Consider the following 22,936-nt stretch of genomic DNA (forward strand, 5'->3'; position numbering starts at 1 on the left):
TCGGTCCAAATTAGCAGCAGAGACAAATGACAGTTTCAGGTCCTCTTCTGATAAACCTGGTTTTTACATATTTTTTTCCCCAAATAACCTCTTCTTACTTCTAAAGCTGGGCAAATGACCAGTATAATATCAATATCGTGATATAAGACTTTACGTCGCTTGGGGTTTCGGCCATATATTGTGGTAAATGTTGTCATTTCTGGTTCCTAAAGGCTGCGTTGCAGTGAAATGACACAATTTTCGACCTGAGTGACACGAACAATGGCTGCCTGTATGTATACCTGCCTGGCCATCATATGCATTATCATATGCATTATCATATGCATTATCATATGCGTTATTAATGAACGTTTCTCCATGCGTCCACGTGCGTAAAATGGCTGGTATTCGGCCATACAGGTGCTCAGCTCGAACACGTCGTGATTATTGGATTGTGTCTCCTTACCGCCACAGCTTGCCCAGGGTCTTGCTGAGCTCGGCGTTGTGCAGGTGGGGGTACTGGTCCGCCAGCTTCCTGCGCGCCGCCTGCGCCCACACCATGAACGCGTTCATTGGCCTTTTGACGTGCGGTTTGCTTTTGAGCGCTCCGTTCCCCCTGACGGGCATCGGCACCAGGGACCAGTCGTATCCCTTTAGGACTTGAGAGACGGCGTCTCGTATGCAGGCGGGGAACCGGTCGTCTTCCTCGGAGTCCAGTTTCTTGCCCAGGCTGGAGAGGAGGGAGCCCTGGCCGTCGGAGCCGGTCGGAGAGGACGGCGCGTCCGAGTCGGACTCGTCCTGCGACATGGAGCTGTTGGTGCCGGAGGGACTGCAGGGCGGCTCGATGACAGATTTATCTTGCTCCTCTGTCATTTTTAACATGACTGGGACACCTTCTTTCTTCTTTTTTTTTGGATAAATGGAAATCCCGAAAAAAAAGACTCTTCGACAAAATGAACGTGTTTCCAGTTGACTGGCGTTGAAATGGCAGTGCGCCTTTACGCACGGCGAGACATGGTACAATCCTCCAAAAAAAAAAAAGAAAGAAAAAAGAAAAAAAAGGTCAGTAAAATGTAAGTACACGTCCTCCGTTTCTCCTCGTATTGTCGGTTTCGTGTCTTGTCTCCCAACGTGCTTGTACCGGATGACCCGTTTGTGGAAGCAGGGGTCTGCAGTGTGAGCACAGGAGCAGGCTGATGGTGCAACTTTAGTTGGGAGTTTAAAGCCCTCACTCCACCTTCCGCCTTGCATTGGCTGCATCGAATCACTACTCGCTTCTCATTGGCTTACAGTTTCACGAGCTGCATAAGGAGGATTGTTTTTTTGTTTTTTTGTTTTGTTTTCCAGCAGTGACACATTTCTGTTTTTATAACAGCTCCACATGTGGTGTGACAAAATGTATACCAATACCACACAGCCTCAGAACACCGGGGCGATTCAAAATATAGGAGGTTTATTTCTATCACGGATACTTTTAAAACTTTTTGTTTGGATAATGGTGTAACACTGAATAAAAATAAAAACTTACACAAAATGTGTCCAAAACGTTGTGACCTTCGTCAAATTCAAACAACAGCCCAGTCATGTTTTTTTTTAAAAACCATTCAAATGGCAGAACATTATTATATTCGTTATTATTTTTTTAAAAAAGAAACGACTGTACAGCAGAAAGAACCCGTAGGTTGTCTCTCACTCGGAGCGATTCGACACTTTGTTTTCGTTTCAGCAGGAGACGACGGCAAGGTGGAAACACTGTATCGAGTTGAAGTAAACAATGGGCGCCGGTCGACACGCGATATTTACGTACCGCTCGAGGCGCTCGGGTCACGGCAGTCGGAGGGACGTCGCGCGCTGTGACGTTCCACGATATTCGTGAAATCGTGGCGGTGAAAATGGAAATTAATTTCGTTCAAACAGAGAAACATAGAGCTCTCGTTCGTTTATTCAGTTTGGTCCAGGATGTCATCACACACACACACACACACACACACACACACAGAGAGAGAGAGAGAGAGAGAGAGAGAGATTGTTTGGTTGATGATCATATTACAAACTCACACGTTTCCTATCAGCACAGATACAATGTATACATCAGCACAGATACAATGTATACATCAGCACAGATACAATGTATACATCAGCACAGATACAATGTATACATTTGGTGCGAAAAGGGCGCGTGAACAAACAAACAAACAAACACACAGCATCCTTCCCTTGATGCCGCCATGTTGTCCACCCATCACCAACGATTGGTGGATCGGCTGAACAGGAACGATGGCGTTCTTCCTTATTTGTTTGTTTGTTTGTTTTCCCCCTGTCCCGTCTTATCTCTCCGCCTTCCCACCCCGTCTCTCTCGGCTGGCGTGTCCCCTTGTTAAGGGAAAGTGTCTCGGGGTCCAATTTGAATGTAAGCAAATGACGGCGGCTTCGCCGGCGAGGGCCGCTGCCCTGCTGAGACAAAGGGCTCCGCACGGGGCTGATAACAGAGGCCTCTGGACGCACAGATCCGTCTAAAGGCTCTTTTGTTAATATCACGGTTGCATGTTCCCAATTTAGAGAGGGAAGTTGATCCCTCATAGCGGTCTGTTTGTTATCCATAAAGAGGGGGGGGGAGGAGGGGGGTGGGTAAAAAAAAAAAAACATCTCACATCCAGTGAGAAGCAGAGCGTTTGTTGTAGGGAATGCCGGCTAGAAAGGGCAGAGCAGATAACAGGACAGATTGAATCACTGCCTTTGTTAAAGGTGTCTTTGTGTCCATGTGTCGGTGGGATGATTTTATCGCCGGCCGGCTCGTGAAAAGACGAGGTACGCTTTAGCCTGGCAGCAGTTGGCTTTGCTCAAGGCACGCCGCAGGTGGCTGGGAGGAAGGGGGATCTTGTGCTGTGTGGAAATAACACAAGTTCTGGCTTTTAAATAGAGATTGTTTTTTTTGTTGTTGTTTGTTTTGGGTTTTTTTTTTCTTGCTCAGTCAGGTAAGAAGCTTTTATTCGATTTCCAGTGTTGTTTATCGAGAGGCCAGTCCTGGGCTGCTGGAGACAAAGACAAGGGTTTGGTTATATCGTGTTTGTGTGTATCAATGATTCATGCAACAACAACAAAAAAAGAAGTGAGTATTTAATTGAATTTATTTTCATTTCTTTTTTGAGTGGCGGATGAGTGTCCCTCTTAAAATGTTCCGACTCCGCCGGAAATGGTAAACAACAACTCTTAATTTGGTATATTGTACAATTTTATAGCGGCTACTGTCAGAGCGCTTGTTGTTGTTTTTGTTGGTTTGTTTGTTTGTTTTGAAGGATGACTGTAGTTTGGTGCATGTGTGTGAATGGGCTGACATCATGGCAGCTAGCTGTCAAGACATGCACAAGTGATTCCACCTCCATACCCATGGCATACTGCTGAGGACTAGAGAGAGTGTGTGTGTGTGTGTGTGTGTGGGGGGGGGGGTTGTTGGGGTACATTTGAGGATACTTGCATTAGCGTGGATAACAGTGCAACTATTATACCGTACGTCTGAACGACAAACAATGTAGTGAGACAATACTCTGGGCGACAAAGGACATTCATAACTCTTATCACACAGTAAGAGACAAGGGTCTACCCTCCCAGGACACTTTTTTGTGTTTTAAAAAAAGACTAGAAGCCCATGTTTGTTGCAGTGGAAACCCATGGAAGGGTTTTGTTGCTGCAAAAAAAAAAAAGAAGATGAGCATCACTCCAAAAAAATTGGTTTTGACTGTAAGGTTTCATTTTACGATCACAATCTTCACCACACTCTCTAATAGGCAGCTAAAGGCATTCGAGAGGAGTAATTACAGTCGCCCAGCCTTGACAAATGGTTGCTGGAGAAGCGAGATGCAAACGGCTCTCGTAGCTCAGGCCGGCTGTATTTATTATCCCAAGCAGCAAGCAGAGGAGCAAATTATGTTGAAGTGACGAGTGAACCGGACTAACCCGGGCGGGACGCAAATCTACCTCTGCCGTGGGCCCCGAGAGTGCCTGGAAAAGAGTGCCCGGGGCCCTGGGTGCAAAGACGAAGGACGGCGAAAAGTCCCGGTCAGCAGAATTACTCGTTTAGTGATCATCTTGAGCCACTAAAAACAAATCAGTATGACAATGACAAGACTGACGGCTGCACTGGAGATTTGCAAAGTGGCGGGGTTCTCTATAGCTCTCTGGAGCAAGAGAGAGCGAGAGAGCGAGACAGTCAGGACAGACAGACAGACATAGGGAATGAAACAGATCTAAACCTATTCCAGCCGTTCGCCTTCGTGTCTTACTGTGTTGTGGCGAAAACTCTGGCCAAAGTCTGCGGGCTCTGGGCTCTTGATTTAAAAAGGAAGGAGCAACAGAGGAGAAGTAACCGCATGTGACCCTGAACCTTAAGTGTCCCAGAGAGTGAAGGAAGGTTTTAATTTTCCTTTTTTCTTTTTTTAAATTGTATCACTGTGGAGAGAGTAGACCGGAGAGATTTTCAGATTTCTCGGGGCCTCGGTAGAGCCTGTTTCACCACTCGCTCTCTCCGGGGCCCCTGGCCACTTCTACCCCACTCGTAAATTATTCTCTCACGTATAAAAGTAACGTGCATATGAAATTAAATTACACTGTCACCCACGGGACGCTTTCATCCTCGGGTCTCTGCCTCTGTGTTTTAATACACTTAGTTACTTACATCTTATTGCGCTCACCGACTCATTGGAAGAAATACTGTGCTCGGCTATTGCTTTGGCATGCACAGCACATTACAGCACAGTATGGGAGAGAAATGTGTTGCGAGAATAAGGTGCGGTATGACAATTTGATCATGGGTGATGTGAGCTTCTTGAACTCCCTGAACTCATAAGACTGACCTAATACTCGCAAGAGCATTGTTAAAACACGTAGTGACCATAATTAAGAGGGTGGCCTACGAAAAGGGGACATTAAAGCCGAGTCTAAAGCCATTCTGGGCGGAAGTTAGCGAGACCTAGCTAGCTGTATTTTGAAGACATACTGTAAAAGAGTCCGCTCCCTCGCTTCAGCCTAAGAGCCACGTGAACGCTCGAACTGACTGACCAGCGAGTAGGGACCAATGGAGATGCAGGCTTGCAAAGAATCCTCCTGATTGGCTGATAAGGAGCAGGTGCAAGGTAGATTTTCTGTCTCTGCTCTTGGATTTTTTTTCCCCCCCTCACTGCATCTACTTACTTGATAGCTGTAGAATAGGATGTAGAAAGAGTTTGACCAAATATTACAAAAAGCGTTGTAAATTAAAACTGCTGATAGCAAATTTAATATGGCTACTCTCACATGTTGATATTTTATACAGCATATCATGCTTTTTACGTTGAAATTGCCTTACCATATGCTTCTCGTTATGCACTTAACTCTAAACTGCATGGAGTGCCACCCCGAAAGTCACTGAAAAAAAAACCCCATCTCGCTAACTATAAGTTATAGCTAAGTAAAGCTATGGTTGGATAAGCATCTTTAGCCTATAGGTGGTAGGGAAACGTCACGATTTTCAGCACTAGCAGCCATAATACTGAGTCTTCTGTGTGTCTCTGAAGTGCTGTCAATTTTTTTGTCTCTCTCCCTTTTCTCCCCATTTGCACCAATCACCCCACTCTTCTGAGTCGTTCCGGTCACTGCTCCACCCCCTCTGCCGATCCGGGGAGGGCTGCGGACTACCACATGCCTCCGCCGATACATGTGGAGTCGCCAGCCCCTTCTTTTTTCACCTGACAGTGACGAGTTTTGCCAGGGGGGGGACACAACGCGAAATGCTAAATGGTGTCAAAATTGTGCAGAAAAGTGTCCACCAGTAACGTCACTGGCTGTCTGTATATGGCGTTCAATGTCATTAGTGCAACAGCTGTATGTAGCGTTGTTATTCACATTTTCTCACACAAAGCTGCTAATTTTGATGTAGAACCCCCCCCCCCCCACCCAAAGGTTGCGGATAACCAGGAAGTTAGCGTTGTAGTTTTCCGATCCACAGGGTTGTCCGCCAGAAATGTCCCCGGCAGACACTTCTCTGCACGATTTCTGCAGCGTTTCAGAGACACAGAGAAGACAGCTCAGTATTACGGCTGCTAATGAAGTGTTAGCCCTACAACATACATTGAGAGATAATGTTGAAAAGCACGATTGATTCCCTTTAAAGGGCTTCTCCAGCCAGGTTGTCACACGTATTGGATGGATGCCAAATCTCTTCTTTTTTTTTTACAGTAGATTTTTTCACGCACGACTCACCATTTCTACATAAGAATCCCTTTGATGCAGAAATGTGGGTTTTAGCAGCTGTGAAACCCTGCACGTATGCAGTGACTGTACCAGTGAGTCGTCCTTCGTTTTGCAAAAGAATTAAAGGCATCTCATCGATGGTACAGTGAGTCAGTGTTCACTTGCTGAACCCTGGCATGCCTTCCGTCTTGCTCGCGCTATCCCAGCCACTGCCTAACCACATGTGTCACAAACGCCGAGGCTGCTAACGTGGTACGTGTCAACCCCGGCACCACATGAACCAGGCCACTTCTATCTTCGGTTTCACACAGTCAAGGGAGAAGCTAATGAGCACGAAATTTACAGCTGCTGCAAATGTATCGAGAACCTTCGAGGTCGTCGGAGAGACTCTTTAACTCGTCTATTAAGAGTTTTATAAAACAGGGGTTTTCAAATCATGAGTGGCAACCCCCGAGAGCGGGGGGCCAGGTAGGTCACGGGACGCCCGCGATAAATACGCTTTGTTTGAGAGAATTTACATTTTTAGAAAAATAAAGAAAAAAAAGAAAGTGTGTCCGAGCTCAGCCTTAGAGATAGGGCGAGGAGCTCGGACATCCGAAGGGGAGCTCGGAGTAGAGCCGCTGCTCCTTCGCGTCGAAAGGAGCCAGTTGAGATGGTTCGGGCATCTGATTAGGATGCCTCCTGGACGCCTTCCTTTTGAGGTTTTCTGGGCACGTCCAACTGGGAGGAGACCGCGGGGTGGGTCCAGAAATCGCTGGAGGGACTACAAGTCCAATCTGGTCTGGGAACGTCTCGGGATCCCCCAGCAGGAGCTGGAGGGCGTTGCTGGGGGAGAGGGACGTCTGGAGTGCCCTACTTAGCTTGCTGCCACCGCGACCCGACCCCGGAGAAGCGGCTGCTGATGAGATGAGATGAGAATAAGAGAGAAAAACAGTCCCTTTCATGCTTTTTGAACCAGTGCAAACAATGCAACGATTTACTTGCGTCCTAAACTATCAGTGACATATTCTTTAATGTTGCCACGCCTCGTCGGTTTCATCCGATCATTAATAGGCCATGGCTGAAGACTGCAAAGCAGAATACGGCACTCATGTACAATATAGAGGGGACTGTTAAATTATCTTGTATTTTGATCGGTCTGGAGTATCTACTGCTTATTTTACTGCACAAAATATTTGGTGTGTCCCGGGCCCTAAGTATCTCCACAGGTGGGTTGCAGTATGAAAAAGTTAAGACAAAAAAAAAAAAAGCGACAGATTTCAGACGGAAAAGAAAAGTCCTTCTCAAGAACTCCTATTCAGATTCAATTCAAGATTTATAGCTGAAAGTAAGGCTTTAAATGTCTTTAGCCTGAACGTCTTAAGCCTAAAAGGTTAAGAGGTTCTTCCAGCCAGGTTCTCACACGTGGTAACGCAAAGGCTCAATGATGGATGCCCCTGCGCCTCCTCTCAGCTCCTTCTCCTCCCTTCTTTCCCGTCTGCTCTGCCCAGCCCCACTGGAACTTGGAAGGTGGATGTTTTCCATTTTGGTCTGTGGCCAAATGTATTTTCCAGGTTGTCTATTTAGCGAGGTCGAGGACCCGGGGATGTTTAACTTTACTGGTTCAAATCACAGTCCAGCCTCCAATGACAGCTGCTGTATGTTAGGACCTCCTATTGACCCTTGGCCCCGTGCTCCCCTGAATCCATCCTCTTAAAACACCTTAATGAGGGGTTTACTGGACCAATTGCAGGTTTTATTTAAACCTATTAGTGGCTGCAGAGATGGCGCTTCGAGTATGAATGTGATGTGTGTGTGTGTATGTATGTCTGTGTGTGTGTGTGTGTGTGTGTGTGTGTGTGTGTGTGTGTGTGGAGGGTGCACGGCGAAAAGGGAGGGAAGGAAGGGGAGTTTTGGATGGATGGAGGGGGAGTGTTTGGGACTGAAGGAAACAATTAGTCCAAAATGTCTCAGGGTGTGTTTGGCCCTCGGCCACGCTAGTTTTTGGTGTCAGGAGTACAAAACGTATTCAAGTGCTTCCAGATTATCTGCCTTGTTTTCTCCCTGACACGTAACTGTCTTGCGAGGACGTGGTTTTGCTCGTGGTAGTTTCGTATGTTCATCTGCATTAGAGCTATAGCCAGAGTGGATCATGAAAGCCGGAGCCTTATGGGAAAACTAGTGACAGGTCTGCAAGGATTATGTTCTCCAGATTGTTTCATTGCGCCACAGTTCTTCTGCAAATCCTTTATCTGAAGAGACTCCATACATGAGAGTTTATGTTCCAGAAAGTCTCCGTGGGTGCACACACCTTATGTGTGTGAAGCATGTAATGGTTTAAGCTGTTGACACAACAGTTCCTAGTTGAGCATTGCAGGTTTCCCAGAGGTGGGGTGAAGGGCTGGGTGTTTAGGCCCCGGTCCAGGCCCTGCCTATATAGCTCCATACACTGGTGTAGTGGAGGGTATATGCAGGTATACGAAGTATACCCACCTCCTTTTATGTCCATTTACAGTATAATCACCTATTAGCCAAAAAGCCATTGAAATATATAGGAGCGTATACCCGCTTTCTCCTTAGTGATCCAGCCAGCTCGGTCGCTGCATGCCCACCTCCTCAACAACCACGGCACCGCTGGCTCCATATGCAGATGCATGCAGATTCCTGGTTTATCTTATGACATGACAGGATAAATGCTCAGATGCGCAGCAGGGACTGCACTTCCCATCCTGGATTTGTCCCAGATTCAAACAGGGGGAGTAGTGGGGATGTATGGTTTTCCCCCCCCTAACTTTCTGATCTACCTCCATCCCCTTTCGCTCCGTCTCTCTCTCTCTCTCTCTCTCTCTCTCTCTCTCTCTCTCTCTCTCTCTCTCTCTCTCTCTCTCTCTCTCTCTCTCTCTCTCTCTCTCTCTCTCTCTCTCTGTCTCTCTCTCCCTCCCTCCTCCTTGTCTCCCTCTCTCAACCCTCTTTGTCTCTCTCTCTGTCTCTGTCTCTCTCTCCCTCCTTGTCTCCCTGTCTCAACTCTCCTTGTCTCCCTCTCTCAAGCCACCCTCTCATCTCCCTTGCATATGTTATGGATAAAACTTGCGGTGTGCTTAGTCTTCCACATTGTCTGCTTTTTTTTTATCCCTGATTCTCATAAATCATATTCCTAATTTGCCTGTGAATTAGATGGTGCCATACATGTAGACGTTCAGGACAGAGCTGGGGAGAGAGGTAGAGAGCGAGAGAGAGAGAGAGAGAGAGAGAGAGAGAGAGAGAGAGAGAGAGAGAGAGAGAGAGAGAGAAAGAGAAAGAGAGAAACCCCCCCTTGCCTTTACTGGAAATGGAGGCCCCTCCACAATAGCAAGACTATGAGGACTTGTCTGGCTGTGGCGACTTTGCCTCAAAGTGCTAAGATACTGTAACTCCCTGGTGGATTGTTTTTCATTTGGAGCTAATTAAAACAAGAATTATAACGCCACTTGCACTGTTAACATTTATGCTCCCTTTCATTATATATGAGCAACTTGATGCACATGCTGCAAATGTTACACATGCTTTCCACAAGGCTGTGCGCCTGCTTACACATGTAGCAAGCATGTGCACGTGCAAATGTGCACACATGTACACACGTGCACGAATAAAACTATCCCGAACACAACACATAGGGTCACTTGGCCGTAGCAAATGATCATTGATGAAATGGAACTGCTAAAGCTGGAAGTGTGCGTCAGTATAGTTTAGCTGGCCAAAAGACTGAAAGTCAGTCGTCCTACTCTTAATACATGAAATGACGACCTGTCTGGAAACAAAACAAACAAACCAAAAACAGATATGTTGTGTCTTAGGGCTGCATTTGACAATAGGTGATCCATTTACACTCACCGAGTGGCTGTAAAGTACATTGTCACCTTGCCAATATTGCTATATCACGTTCGTCATGATAATATAGATATATAATTCGTGACTGTGAAAACAGTGAATTTTCTGGTTATTATACACAACAAAGATTACGACTCATGAATGCTGTCTTTATTTGATATGTGTCCTTAAAAAGGGTAACACCCACCTGGACCTGTATGACTTACTGGTGATGGAATACAGCTGCTGCAGCACTGGGCAGACACTGGCACCATGCACGGACACCGTCAGCCACATAACCCTCGGCTCTGGAGTGAGGAACGTCAGGAACATTTATTTGTCATTTCATTCCATGCACCTGCGCACATGAAATGAAACAAGATATCGTTTCTACCAGCACACAGCAGTGCAACACAAAGACAAAAACACACATCCAAACTACAAGAATACATATACCCAAACTATTAAAAAAAACTACAAAAACACATACGTATATGCAACATATAAAAAAAAAAATCACTGTCCAAGAGGACGAATGCCAGGATGATTGTCGGAACTGCCGGTCTGCATGGGCTAGCAGTTAGCTTAGCCTGCCCCGTTTCTGTGTCCTGTCAGACCGCCGTCGGTGTTTCCTCCTCGGCACAGCTCCAGGCAGGGCCCTGATCCCTGGGCCTGGGTGAGGCCGCCGCAAACAAAAGTTCACGCCACCATCTTCCCCACCCCATCTGCAGTCAGAAAGGTCTGAAGTATATCAATATTTCGGATTCAGGATGTCATCACCACGGGAACAAAGTATGTCCATCACCTCTCTTTGGCTCACGCAATATTTCATCTTCCATCAATTGCTTTGTAAAATCTGTAACCTGGTAATTCTAATTCTTGTTTTCTGGTGAGGCGGTTGGTTCTCTTTCCTATGTTTCTTCTTATGTAATCTGATTACCCCCCCCCCCCAAAAGATCTACTGCCAAGACCTGGCTCCAGGTAAAAAGCAAAGTGAGTCTTCATCATACAACTGACAATTGCAAACCTGCAAAACCTAAACCCATGCTGCTTATCATGCGACACTGAGATGACACTCAACTGGTCATGAGGTAATCAAACCATGATAATCGAATAATGAACTGCGCATAATTTCAGTTTGTCTCAATAGCGTGCACAATCTTACTCAAACTAACACATACATCCAAACCAAAAAAACAAACCAAAACAAACAAAAACGCCAGCCAGGATGACTGTCGGAACCGCCGGTCTGCACGGGCTAGCAGTTAGCCTAGCCTGCCTCCAATTACGCGTCCTGTCAGACCGCCCTCCGTGTTTCCTCCTCGGGCACAGTGGCACAGGGGCCGTGGTCCCTGAAGCAGCCCAAGCCCTCCCAGCCAGCAACGCCAGCTCTCCCAGCCAGACACCCTTGACACACCTCCTTGCACTCCCCCACGACGACGTCAAAAACACCAGTCAACGCCAGGTGAGACCGCCGCCAGACCGCCCTCTCTGTGTCTTTTTAAACGGGCGGAACGTTGGCTACCTAAAAACGCGCTAAAAATGCGACAAGGGGGCCTTAGTCGAGAAAATGGATCGTGCCGTGACACCGGTCTGCACGGGGCTAGCAGTTAGCCTAGCCTGACAGACCGCCCTCGGTGTTACCTCCTCGGGTGCGGCTCCGGGCAAGGCCACGGTCCCTGGGCCCACAAGCGCGGCAGACGAAGCTCTCGGAAGCCGATCCGGCGCCAGCTCTCCCAGCCAACAAACGGAGACAAGGATTTAGACGCAGGCGCGGACAAAGACGCTGCGTCGACGGTACTGGGCGAGGCCGCCGCGAACGTGAATTCGCGCCGCCATCTTCCCACACCGGCACCGGTCGAGGCCGCCGCGAACGCGAACTCGGCGGCGCCATCTTCGTGGGAAGATTTACTGTCATTCTGCAGGACAGTGGCCTGCTCTCCATGCACTGCTTAAACCCCAACTGTGAGTTTTCCTGCACACCGTTTGATCCTACCGAAAGTTCAAAAAAATTCTTTGTTTTCGTTTCCAGCTTTGATTGTATTTTATTTAGGCGGATATGGTCTCAGTCGGTCATAAATAGCACAATTTACAGTCAACTGTCACGCTTACCCCTACCAGAAAAAAAAGGAGGAAGCGTTTGTAAACCGTTTCCAATGGTTACAGGTAGCGTGCGTGTCCTGCAAACAACTTCACTATTTCCAACTGTTTGGCTGGCTTCTGTTTACCCAGCATGCAAAGCAAGAGGTTTACACGTGTGTTATGCTCAACGTGTAGAGTGCATTGCACGCAAGACGGACATACACCAGCTCTGCAGTGTCGTACCGTTTTTTTTTGGGGGGGGGGGGTGAGGTTGTACATGTTCTTTAGCATTGTCAAGACTTAACCTGTATAGTGTTTAGGTTCCCACAGAACTGAATCGCTAATCTGGTTTCAAACCACAGCGCTTTTGCTCTGGGTCCGTGAGACTAGGCAGAACTCTAGGGAGCTGGTGTTGACTCACGGTGGGGCATTTTTGCCACAGAGAAGGGTGGGGGGTGGGGGGGGGTACACAGCTACAGGTCACATGTTGTGGGAGTCAGGGGTCATTGAGATCACTTCCTGCTCCCTTTAAAGAGGTGCAATGCTGTAGCCGAGGACAAAAGAGTACACGGAAGTACTCGTCTAATATGGAGGATATAAAGAGCCTTTTCAGTGGACTACAAAGTCTGACCTTTTCATTCTTTCTAAGGAATTTGACTTTCCCTATTGGACCTTGGCTTGGGAATTTCATCGGGCTATCCTACACCTCTGGTGCTCAAATATGTCCCGGTTTCACATGAACCGATACGCAAATAGGGTTTTAGGAATCGCTGTGGAGAACTAAGTCCGTGCTGCATCAATGCTTTTTGAGTACTTTGGATGACAGGACTGTCGTTTATAAGGCTGGACTCGGAGAGGTTTAGGGCGCTTAACCTCTGCTGACAAGCCAGTGTCCTTTCAGCATCTGACATCAACATGACAGATGAAACTCCTTTTCTGCTGAAGCTGATCGAATCAACATTTGATTCCACTTTTCCCTCACCCTGGGTTAACCTTGTGTGTGTGTGTGTGTGTGTGTGTGTGTGTGCGTGCGTGCGTGCGTGCGTGCGTGCGTGTGTGTGTGCGTGTGTGTATTTGTTCATCCGTGTGTGCACATGTGCTTTTTAATTTTTTTTCTCTACGTTTTTGTCCGTGCAGCTAATCTGGTTGTTTTCATTGATTTACTGGAATTTTAAAGGTGCCCCTGTCCCCCCACCCCACCCCACCCCCCCACCCCCGTAGCTACCTCATGTGTCTACTAATGACAGCCCCCGAGACAGCTTGAGCCAGATTTAACATGGACTGTAAATCTGCCCGGCTTGCAAAGTCCCCTGATTTAACAAGATGCTGTTTAACGGTGCTGTGCAGAGACCGAAACACGCTGCACACTTCGGGTTGGCTCGGCGGTTATTACGCGTTTGCTTTAAGAGCTCCCCTGTTTGTTTTTGCGACTGACTCGTCGTCGGTCATTTGGCAATGATACGACTCTGAAGTCCTCCTGTAAGCATCCAAACAGCTCCAGAACAGAGCAACAGGGCGTGTGTGTGTGTGTGTGTGTGTGCACGTGCAGCTATGTGCATACAGCATATGCGTGAGCATGCATGCTGGGTCGGTGTGCTGCCTCCATAATGCAACGAAAACTTGGTTCAAAGTTTAATGGAAACCAATGAACCCCTCATGCATCCCCCCCCCCCAACCCCCTAGCTCCATGGGTGCATTTACGGCCTCCTGTTCAGGTAGATATTTACGATGGCAGTAAAGAGGCCCGCTGCTGTTAATCTCTTCGTGACGTCTCCTTTCGCCGTGCCACCGGTGACGGGAGTCTGGGATTTTTGCCTTGGGGCCCGGCCACTAGAGACTCGAGAAAGGTGAAACAGGGATTTGTTCTCAAGTTGGGGACCTCTGGGGGACCGGGGCCCAAACCGAACCGGGTTTTGCGGCTTAGACGGGGGCCCTCGTCTTGGCTGTGTGGTGAGGAGTGTGTGCTGTCGCGCACATGACACGTATCTGACATGGTATAGTCCAGATGGGTGCGATCGGCTGCCAGCGACAGTGCCAGGGGAAACATATTGCTAATGGAAAACAAATGGGCCACACTTTTCCGATTTGGTCACTCTGTCTGAGACCGAGCCCACTCACCGCTCACTATCTCAGATACTGGTGCTTCACGCTGGTGTGTAGCTTATATAGTTGTGAGTCTTGGGGTACACGTGTGGCGTGTATGCATGTGTTGCCCCCCCCCCCCCGTATGTGGCGTGCATGCCTGCTTAGAATAGCAATGTGCGTGTGCAGATAGGTAGGTACATGTGTGGGGGGGAGGGGGGAGGTGACAGTGGGTCATTCTGCGGGCAGCTGAACACAACTTCCTGGCAAAGGCGCCTGCTCCTTGTGCGTTACGCTGCTGAACGATGTGCTCGGCCGGCGGTGCCGGCGCAAACCAAGCAAAAGTTGTTACCGCCCTTTTTTCCCCCCCTCTCCCCATCTTCCTCTGTCCATCTTCCCTCCTCCTTCCCCTCTCTCTCTCTCTCTCTCTCTCTCTCTCTCTCTCTCTCTCTCTCTCTCTCTCTCTCTCTCTCTCTCTCTCTCTCTCTCTCTCTCTCTCTCTCTCTCTCTCTCTCTCTCTCCTCTCTCCTTGCTGCAGTTGTATTTGTGCGCCTTGGGAAGATTACAAAGAGGTGCTTTGTGAGAGGATGCAGCTGCTGAAATCCGACTAGATCCAGCTGAAGAGAGAAGGGAGCAGGTGGGTCAACAACGCCACCCTGCCGTTCCCAGAATATCAGGCTGCAGAGCTGTGTGCCCCCCCCACACTCCACCCCACCCACACATCCACCCACACACACACACACACGGAGCCCCTGCACCACCATCCCCAAACCTGACACAGGCACAAACAAACAATAAAACTGTGTCACAACATAAACGCAGTACACCCACAAAAAAAACACCGATACAGCGAGATGCACGAGTCAAAGGACTCGCGAGAGCGAGGATGCTACCCACTCAAACAAGCGTGCTGCGTATTATTACAGCCGCTCGTGACGCCCCGGAGGGGAAGTTTGTCGAATTGCACAAATTTGGAAATGTTCAATTTGTTACTTTTTTTTGTTTTGTTTTTTTGATAGGCGTCCAAATAGATGTGCTTTATTAATCCCAGTGGGGAAATCCATCCTCTGCATTTAACCCATCCCAACACACACACACACACACACACACACTGGAAGCAGTGGGCAGCCGTGTAGCTAGCCCCGCAGTGGACCAACTCCAGCTCTTCTGGCCATGCAGGGGCAGGAGTGTTCATGCATGCATGCATGCGCGCATGCATGCATGCATGCGCGCATGTCTTTTGAAAGAGATTCGTCTCTTCTCTTGGCCCTCTTCGCCACGACTGCATCCGCGGCGGCGATCACTGACAACAGTCGTGCAGAGAGCGCGTGCCGTGTGGCTGCCGCGGCGGAGAGCGGAGGCCGGTCCTGTCCGCTCTGTGAAGTTGAGATGTTAACAGGTCAGGGAGCCGGGGGGGGGGGGGGGGGGGGAGTTGGATTTCTGCCTCGCCATGGGGACATCGGTAAGATGACCCCCCTCGTCCAGCTCGGTACAGTGGTGGGGGTGGTAGGAGAGTGACAGGGGGAAAGGCATGCCACAGAAGATGTGAAGAAAGAGAGGAAGTCATGCAGGCGAGTGTTCTCGTTCCCGTCGAGTTGAGTCATATGAAAACGCCATCTTCCCCGCCGGAGTCGTATCCCATGACGACGAGTGTGACTTAAGATTGCGCCGGGGCAGATCTGCTCGCGGTGTCATTATCCGCTTTAATCGAAACAGGCCTTTGAGATGGAGGTCTTGAAAGACTCCCGACGCCGTGTTGGAGTTGGACTGGGATTTTGAGTTTTTCTTTCTTTTTCTTTTTCTTTTTCTTTTCTTTTTTTTTTTTTTTTTTTGCACAATTGTTCCCACTTTGCTTTTTAAACCCCCCGCCCCATCTCACCCCCTCCCCTCGCCACCCTTAAATCGACTCCAGAGAAGCCACTTTTTGACATGTTCATTTTCTTTGGAAACACCGACCAGAATATGGATGAATATTCTATTAACCGTGCATGTTTTTCTCTCTCTCTCTCTCTCTCTCTCTCTCTCTCTCTCTCTCTCTCCCTCCCTCCACCCGTCATGTTCCATAAACAAGCTGTTTGATAATCACAAACCAGAAATGCTAATAAGCTGCGAGGGAGCGGGGCGATGAGGCAAGTGGTGGCCTTTGTGAACTATTTCTCATCGCGGAAAAAACCTTTTTTTCTTCTTCCTTGCAACCGAGGTCCCGTTGTATCCTTGATGAGCGTTTTGACGCACACGGACCCCCCCGCCCACCCCCCACGGGTGTGCCCAGCCCCCGCCCATCGCGCACTGTAATTCATCCATGATGATAACAAGCCCCTCGGTCCCGGAGTCGGCGCGCTCTCACAAGGGGCGGCCGCCGTGTCATACACGCTGTGCCCCACAGGGCCGTACCCTGAAAGAACCCAGTGTCCCGGACACACTTAGTATTCCTGCCTCGGGATACTCGCGGACGTCCCTGGACTGGGGGAGAGTCCGCAGAGCGAGCCGGCTCGCATCAACTGTGTCGGAAAACCACAGCTATTGAATTCATAAGTGCGGTGGCCGTGCTTCCCTTTGTGCTGTCTCGCTGCAGCAGGCAGGACTCTTCCTCCTCGCCACGTTTCTGCATGGTGCCGTTTCCTCTGATGGGTCAGCGGTTCTCCGTCTCGCCGTGTCGAGTCCCACCAACACTCACCTGGGTGTGTGCGTCTGTGTGTGTGTGTGTGTGTACACGTGCGTGTGTGTGTGTACACGTGCGTGCACGTGTGTGGGTATGTGTGTGTGTGTGTGTCTCTGAGTGGGTGAGTGCATGTGTGTGTGTGTGTGTGTGTGTGTGTGTGTGTGTGTGTGTGTGTGTGTGTCCATGAGTGTGTGAGTGTGTGTGTGTGTGTGTGTGTGTGTGTGTGTGTGTGTGTGTGTGTATGTGTGCATTTATTAAACAACAATTTGATTTTTTAGATTCTTTATGTGCTTGGACACAGTTTCGCTCTGTTTTGTATGTGTGTGTCCGTGAGTGGGTGAGTGTGTGTGTGTGTGTGTGTGTGTGTGTGTGTGTGTGTGTGTGTGTGTGTATGTGTGTGCATTTATTAAACAACAATTTGATTTTTTAGATTCTTCATGTGCTTGGACACAATTTCGCTCTGTTTGTGTGTGTGTGTGTGTGTGTGTGTGTGTGTGTGTGTGTGTGTGTGTGTGTGTGTGTGTGTGTGTGTGTGTGTGTGCATTTATTAAACAACCATTTGATTTTTTTAGTTTCTTCATGTGCTTGGACACAATTTCGCTCTGTGTGTGTGTGTGTGTGTGTCTCTGAGTGGGTGAGTGCATGTGTGTGTGAGTGTGTGTGTGTGTCCATGAGTGGGTGTGTGTGTGTGTGTGTGTGCATTTATTAAACAACAATTTGATTTTTTAGATTCTTCATGTGCTTGGACACAATTTCGCTCTGTGTGTATGTGTGTGTGTGTGTGTGTCTGTGTGTGTGTCTGTGTGGGGTATGTACGGTTTACGTGTGCGCGCGAGAGGGTGTGCGCGGTGTGTCGTCGCGTTGTGCGTGGAGGCCGTCGTCAGGAGGTGACTCTCAGCCGGTGCCGTCCTCGAGCCATCTGGAGCGCCGTCTCTCCACATGTTCGGAGTGTGTGGGAAGCTGCAGAAACGTGTCACTTGTCTACATCCGATCACCAAGTGTCCCGGCGGCTCCGTGTTTACTCGTGGGCGAGTTCGTCTTATTACCTGACAATGTCCTCCTCTTCTTCCGTGGCACATTAGCCCCCAGACTTTGTCGTCCACGCCCGTTTACATCTATTCATTTGTCATCTCAAATCTCTCTCGGCTCGGCAATCTGTTTCCGAGCCTGATCGCTAATACTTGATCAAACGAGCGCCATATGCCGCGTACGGCGCTCGTTTGCGGCCCATCCGCACACCGCTGCGTCACGGTCGCACCGCGGACCCCGGCGGCCGTCTCTCTCCCCCCCTCCCCCCGCCCCCCCCCGCTTCCACGTGTTAACCGGGAGGGTGACGGCGTACACGTTGCATGGCAGAGACTCGTGCGTGTTCGCCGCCATGCACATGTGCTTCCCGGAACAGCGGCAGGGGAAGCCTGAGCAGAGCTCCCAGCGGAGGGCGGGCATGTGTGTGTGTGTGTGCGGGCATGTGTGTGTGTGTGTGTGCGCGTATGAGGCTGCGGAGCGGAGACGGGGGCTCGCCGACGTGGTTTATTTTCAAAGGGCAGTGCTGAGGATGTGTTGAGAGGTTGAGGAGTTGAGAGAGCTCTCCGCGCTCTGGTTTGGGTTTCGCCTCCCCGGGACACAGATGGGGGGTGGTGGTGGTGGTGGTGGTGGGGAGTTGTGTGTGTGTGTGTGTGTGTGTGTGTGTGTGTGTGTGTGTGTGTGAGGCAGTGGGGGATGGGGGTGTTGCATCACCACAAGTATTTTATGCTGAAGCAACCGATCCAGTGAGACAGAATGGCTTTTCCTTGTGTGTGTGTATGTGTGCATGTGTGTTTGCATGTGTGAGAGTGTGTGTATGTGTGTGTGTGTGTTTGAGTGTGTGTTTGTCTGTCTGAGTGCATGAGTGTGTGCATGTTTGTGTGTGCGCGTGTGTTTGTGTGTGAGTGTGTGTGTATATGTGCATGAGCGTGCATGTGTTTGTGTGTTTGTATATGTGTGTGTGTGTGTGTGCATGAGCATGTGCATATTTGTGTGTTTGTGTGTGTATGCATGCATGAGCATGCATGTATTTGTGTGTGTGTGTGTGTTTGAGTGTGTGTGCATTTGTTTGAGTGTGTGTTTGTGTTTGAGTGTGTGTGTGCATGAGCATGCGCATATTTGTTCGTGTGTGTGTGTGTGTTTGAGTGTGCGTGCGTGTGTGTGTTTGAGTGTGTGCGTGTGTGTGCGCCTGTGCGTGTGTGTGTGCGCGTGTGTGTGCACAGCGCTGGTGAAGTTTGGTCATGTGTTGTGGTGAAATCCATGGGAGCGTTGTGTGAGCACATGCGCGACTGAAGCGAGGCTGAAATTCAAAAGAACAGGAAGTCGACCTGAAGAAGAGCCCGGTGCCAAATAACTGTCATGCCTGCACTAATTCATTTCCCTGTTTTACATCTGTTACTGTAACATGTGTGCCGATAAGGCAGCGGCTTTGCATGGGCAAATGATCGGGCCGCAGGGAAAAATAATGAGTTGAACCAAGACTTATTTGGTTATTCAAAGCTACCGCTCTCTTCTTCTCTCTCCTCTATCCTTCATCACCGTCCACATTCCCCAGCTGTCACAACATACATGCAAAATGAGATGCAAAAGCAAACATTTGCATCTTCAGTTTCACTCAAGGCTCCGAGGCCCGCTTGTTGTTTTACGCACTTTTTATTCAGAGTAGCTTGTTTACTCTCCTGCAAGTCTGATGCTGGGAGACTGCGGCGTGCCTGCTCAGAATTAAGACTCTTATCTTTGTTGTACTTCAAGTGCTTTCTCGCAGCGGGCACACCGAGCCAAGTCGTAAGTGGAATAACAACTTGCAGGAGGGGATGGCGATCATCTGCTTTTGTGTTGTCAAGCGCATAGATAAAAAACAGTTTCGTGACCTTGTCCACCAAGTATATGAAAAATAAAAACGCGTTGTCCACGTGACAGTGATACTTGCAAACTGATTAGTTCTGGAAAATTGCTCATGTCTTCTGTCTTAAGACTTAATTGCATCCCAGATAGCCAAATTTGCTCTGGACCGGACCCGTCTCGCACCCGACACTTCATCCGGCCCGCATACCGCGTGGAATGATGGCCCTTGGGCGGTCCGCTCCTGTTTGCCAGATCTGGGCCAGAACCAAACCCACATACCTTTCTGCCAAAGGTGGCCCGTATTTGTTTTGTGATATTCGGGCCATATTCACCATTTACCACGCGGGCCACTTCTGGGTCACATCCGGATCACATGCTGCCGAGAGCACCGCGTCACCGCCACACAAAAAAAAGGCCCACATTTGATTTGGCATATTTGGGCCAAATTTGCTATTGTACCTGTGGACCACTTCAGGCCCACATCCGTTTTGTCAGGGCCAGAAGAAGGCCACCAGTGCTGCATCATTTCCTGATGTGGCCCACATCCGAATGCTATCTGGGATAGTAACCGGTGCAGTAATCGTGGCACTTCCTGGTCCCTCCGAACCATTCCCTTTCCCCCCGATACGACGGTACCCAGCTGGATAATAACCAAATAAATATCAGGCGCTGACTCGACACTGGAGTCGAGTGGATGTGGCACAGTTTCTGTGTTGTGCCAACTCTCTCCCGATGTCATCATCTGCCCCCATCACCTTCACTGTCACCGTGCAATCACTGTTATTATTCTTGTACTTCGGCTTCACTTTCTAGACCACTAAATCTCCTATTTTACACCCACCTCCCCTGGAAGAAATATCCGATATACGTTTAGAATGCAAATACGAAAGGCAGACAGACGGCATGTCTGGCCTGTTTTTTTTAAAATTTTTTTTATGATCCTTATGGCCCCTCTGCGTTGGCTGCGCTGTGCAGCCTGCCAGACTCGGAGGCTGTCATGGTGCTGCCAGTGTTTTTTCAATCAGCCTGGTGTGTGCAGACCCGGGAAGCCAAGCTATGCCACGGTGGGATCCAGGTGCCAAGAATATAATTTTCCTTAAGTGCTTACAACTGTAAAAACCAACGTTGATTCCCCGAGACTCAAAGTAATTCGAGGGCATTTTAAAGCGGAGGAGAAAAGAAGCCTCGGCGAGGGGGCCTTCGGTTCTCACCAGACTTTAGGAGCTTGGCGCGCTCCGAGCGTCTGATACCTGTTCGATTGGAATGTTTTAGAGTTAGCATTGATGATTCATGTTGACTTGTGTGCTCGTCTTACCCCCCCCCCCCCCCGCCCGAGAAACCGCCAGTCTGTGGTTAACTGACAAGACTCTTATCTGTGCACATCTTCGCTCTCGGCGTCAACATCGTCACCAGAAGCCGTACTCCGAGGCGAGATGGGCGGTGATCACGTTGTGTCATTTGAATGAAATCGGTGATCAGATTCTAACTTTCCACGTCTAAAAACGTTGACGGTAGCATAATAAATCACTCAGCAAAATGTTTTTCCTTTGTAAATGACAGATATTATGTGTTTTTTTTATGCCTTTATAACTGGCCTCGATTGTCTCAAGAATTGTGTGGGCGTGGCCCGTTGCTCATTGATATGCGTGAGCTGGCCTTTGAGTCACGAGTATAAACTAGGGTTGGGTGGGAAGGGCGGACTGGATTTCATAATTGGAGGATTTGATCTGATAGGCTGTATTATGGCACTTCCTGGGAGAGTCTGATGGCACCATGGGTATCAGAGAGTCTGATGGCGTCATGGGTATCAGAGAGTCTGATGGCATCGTGGGTATCAGAGAGTGTGATGGCATCGTGGGTATCAGAGAGTCTGATGGCATCGTGGGTATCAGAGAGTCTGATGACATCGTGGGTATCAGAGAGTCTAATGGCATCGTGGGTATCAGAGAGTCTGATGACATCGTGGGTATCAGAGAGTCTAATGGCATCGTGGGTATCAGAGAGTCTGATGACATCATGGGTATCAGAGAGTCTGATGGCATCATTGGTATCGGAGACTCTGATGGCATCATGGGTATCAGAGAGTCTGATGGCATCATGGGTATCAGAGAGTCTAATGGCATCGTGGGTATCAGAGAGTCTGATGGCATCATGGGTATCAGAGACTCTGATGGCATCGTGGGTATCAGAGAGTCTGATGGCATCGTGGGTATCAGAGACTGATGGCATCATGGGTATCAGAGAGTCTGATGGCATCATTGGTATCGGAGACTCTGATGGCATCATGGGTATCAGAGAGTCTGATGGCATCGTGGGTATCAGAGAGTCTGATGGCATCATGGGTATCAGAGAGTCTGATGGCATCATGGGTATCAGAGAGTCTGATGGCATCATGGGTATCAGAGACTCTGATGGCATCGTGGGTATCAGAGAGTCTGATGGCATCGTGGGTATCAGAGAGTCGGATGACATCGTGGGTATCGGAGACTCTGATGGCATCATGGGTATCAGAGAGTCTGATGGCATCATGGGTATCAGAGAGTCTGATGGCATCGTGGGTATCAGAGAGTCTGATGGCATCGTGGGTATCAGAGACTCTGATGACATCGTGGGTATCAGAGAGTCTGATGGAATCATTGGTATCAGAGACTCTGATGACATCATGGGTATCAGAGAGTCTAATGGCACCGTGGGTATCAGAGACTCTGATGGCATCGTGGGTATCAGAGAGTCTGATGGCATCATGGGTATCAGAGAGTCTGATGGCATCGTGGGTATCAGAGAGTCTGATGGCATCGTGGGTATCAGAGACTCTGATGACATCGTGGGTATCAGAGAGTCTGATGGAATCATTGGTATCAGAGACTGATGACATCATGGGTATCAGAGAGTCTAATGGCATCGTGGGTATCAGAGACTCTGATGGCATCGTGGGTATCAGAGAGTCTGATGGCATCGTGGGTATCAGAGACTCTGATGACATCGTGGGTATCAGAGAGTCTGATGACATCATGGGTATCAGAGAGTCTAATGGCATCGTGGGTATCAGAGACTCTGATGGCATCGTGGGTATCAGAGAGTCTGATGGCATCGTGGGTATCAGAGAGTCTGATGGCATCGTGGGTATCAGAGAGTCTGATGGCATCATGGGTATCAGAGACTCTGATGGCATCGTGGGTATCAGAGAGTCTGATGACATCGTGGGTATCAGAG

At 49.0% G+C, this 22,936-nt stretch overlaps 1 protein-coding gene across 1 annotated transcript in view; it reads right to left on the reverse strand.

Annotated features, from left to right (window-relative positions):
* LOC130120126 (transcription factor Sox-8) overlaps positions 1–1,139 on the reverse strand; it is a 4,412-nt gene extending 3,273 nt beyond the window's left edge. Inside the window, exon 1 of the mRNA XM_056288765.1 lies at positions 446–1,139. Within this exon, the coding sequence (XP_056144740.1) occupies positions 446–861 (416 nt within the window). The 5' untranslated portion in view covers positions 862–1,139. The remainder of the gene's footprint in view (positions 1–445) is intronic.
* Between the last annotated feature and the right edge of the window lie 21,797 nt (positions 1,140–22,936).

The sequence above is a fragment of the Lampris incognitus genome, chromosome 10, assembly GCF_029633865.1.
Source record: "Lampris incognitus isolate fLamInc1 chromosome 10, fLamInc1.hap2, whole genome shotgun sequence".
Classification (NCBI taxonomy): domain Eukaryota; kingdom Metazoa; phylum Chordata; class Actinopteri; order Lampriformes; family Lampridae; genus Lampris; species Lampris incognitus.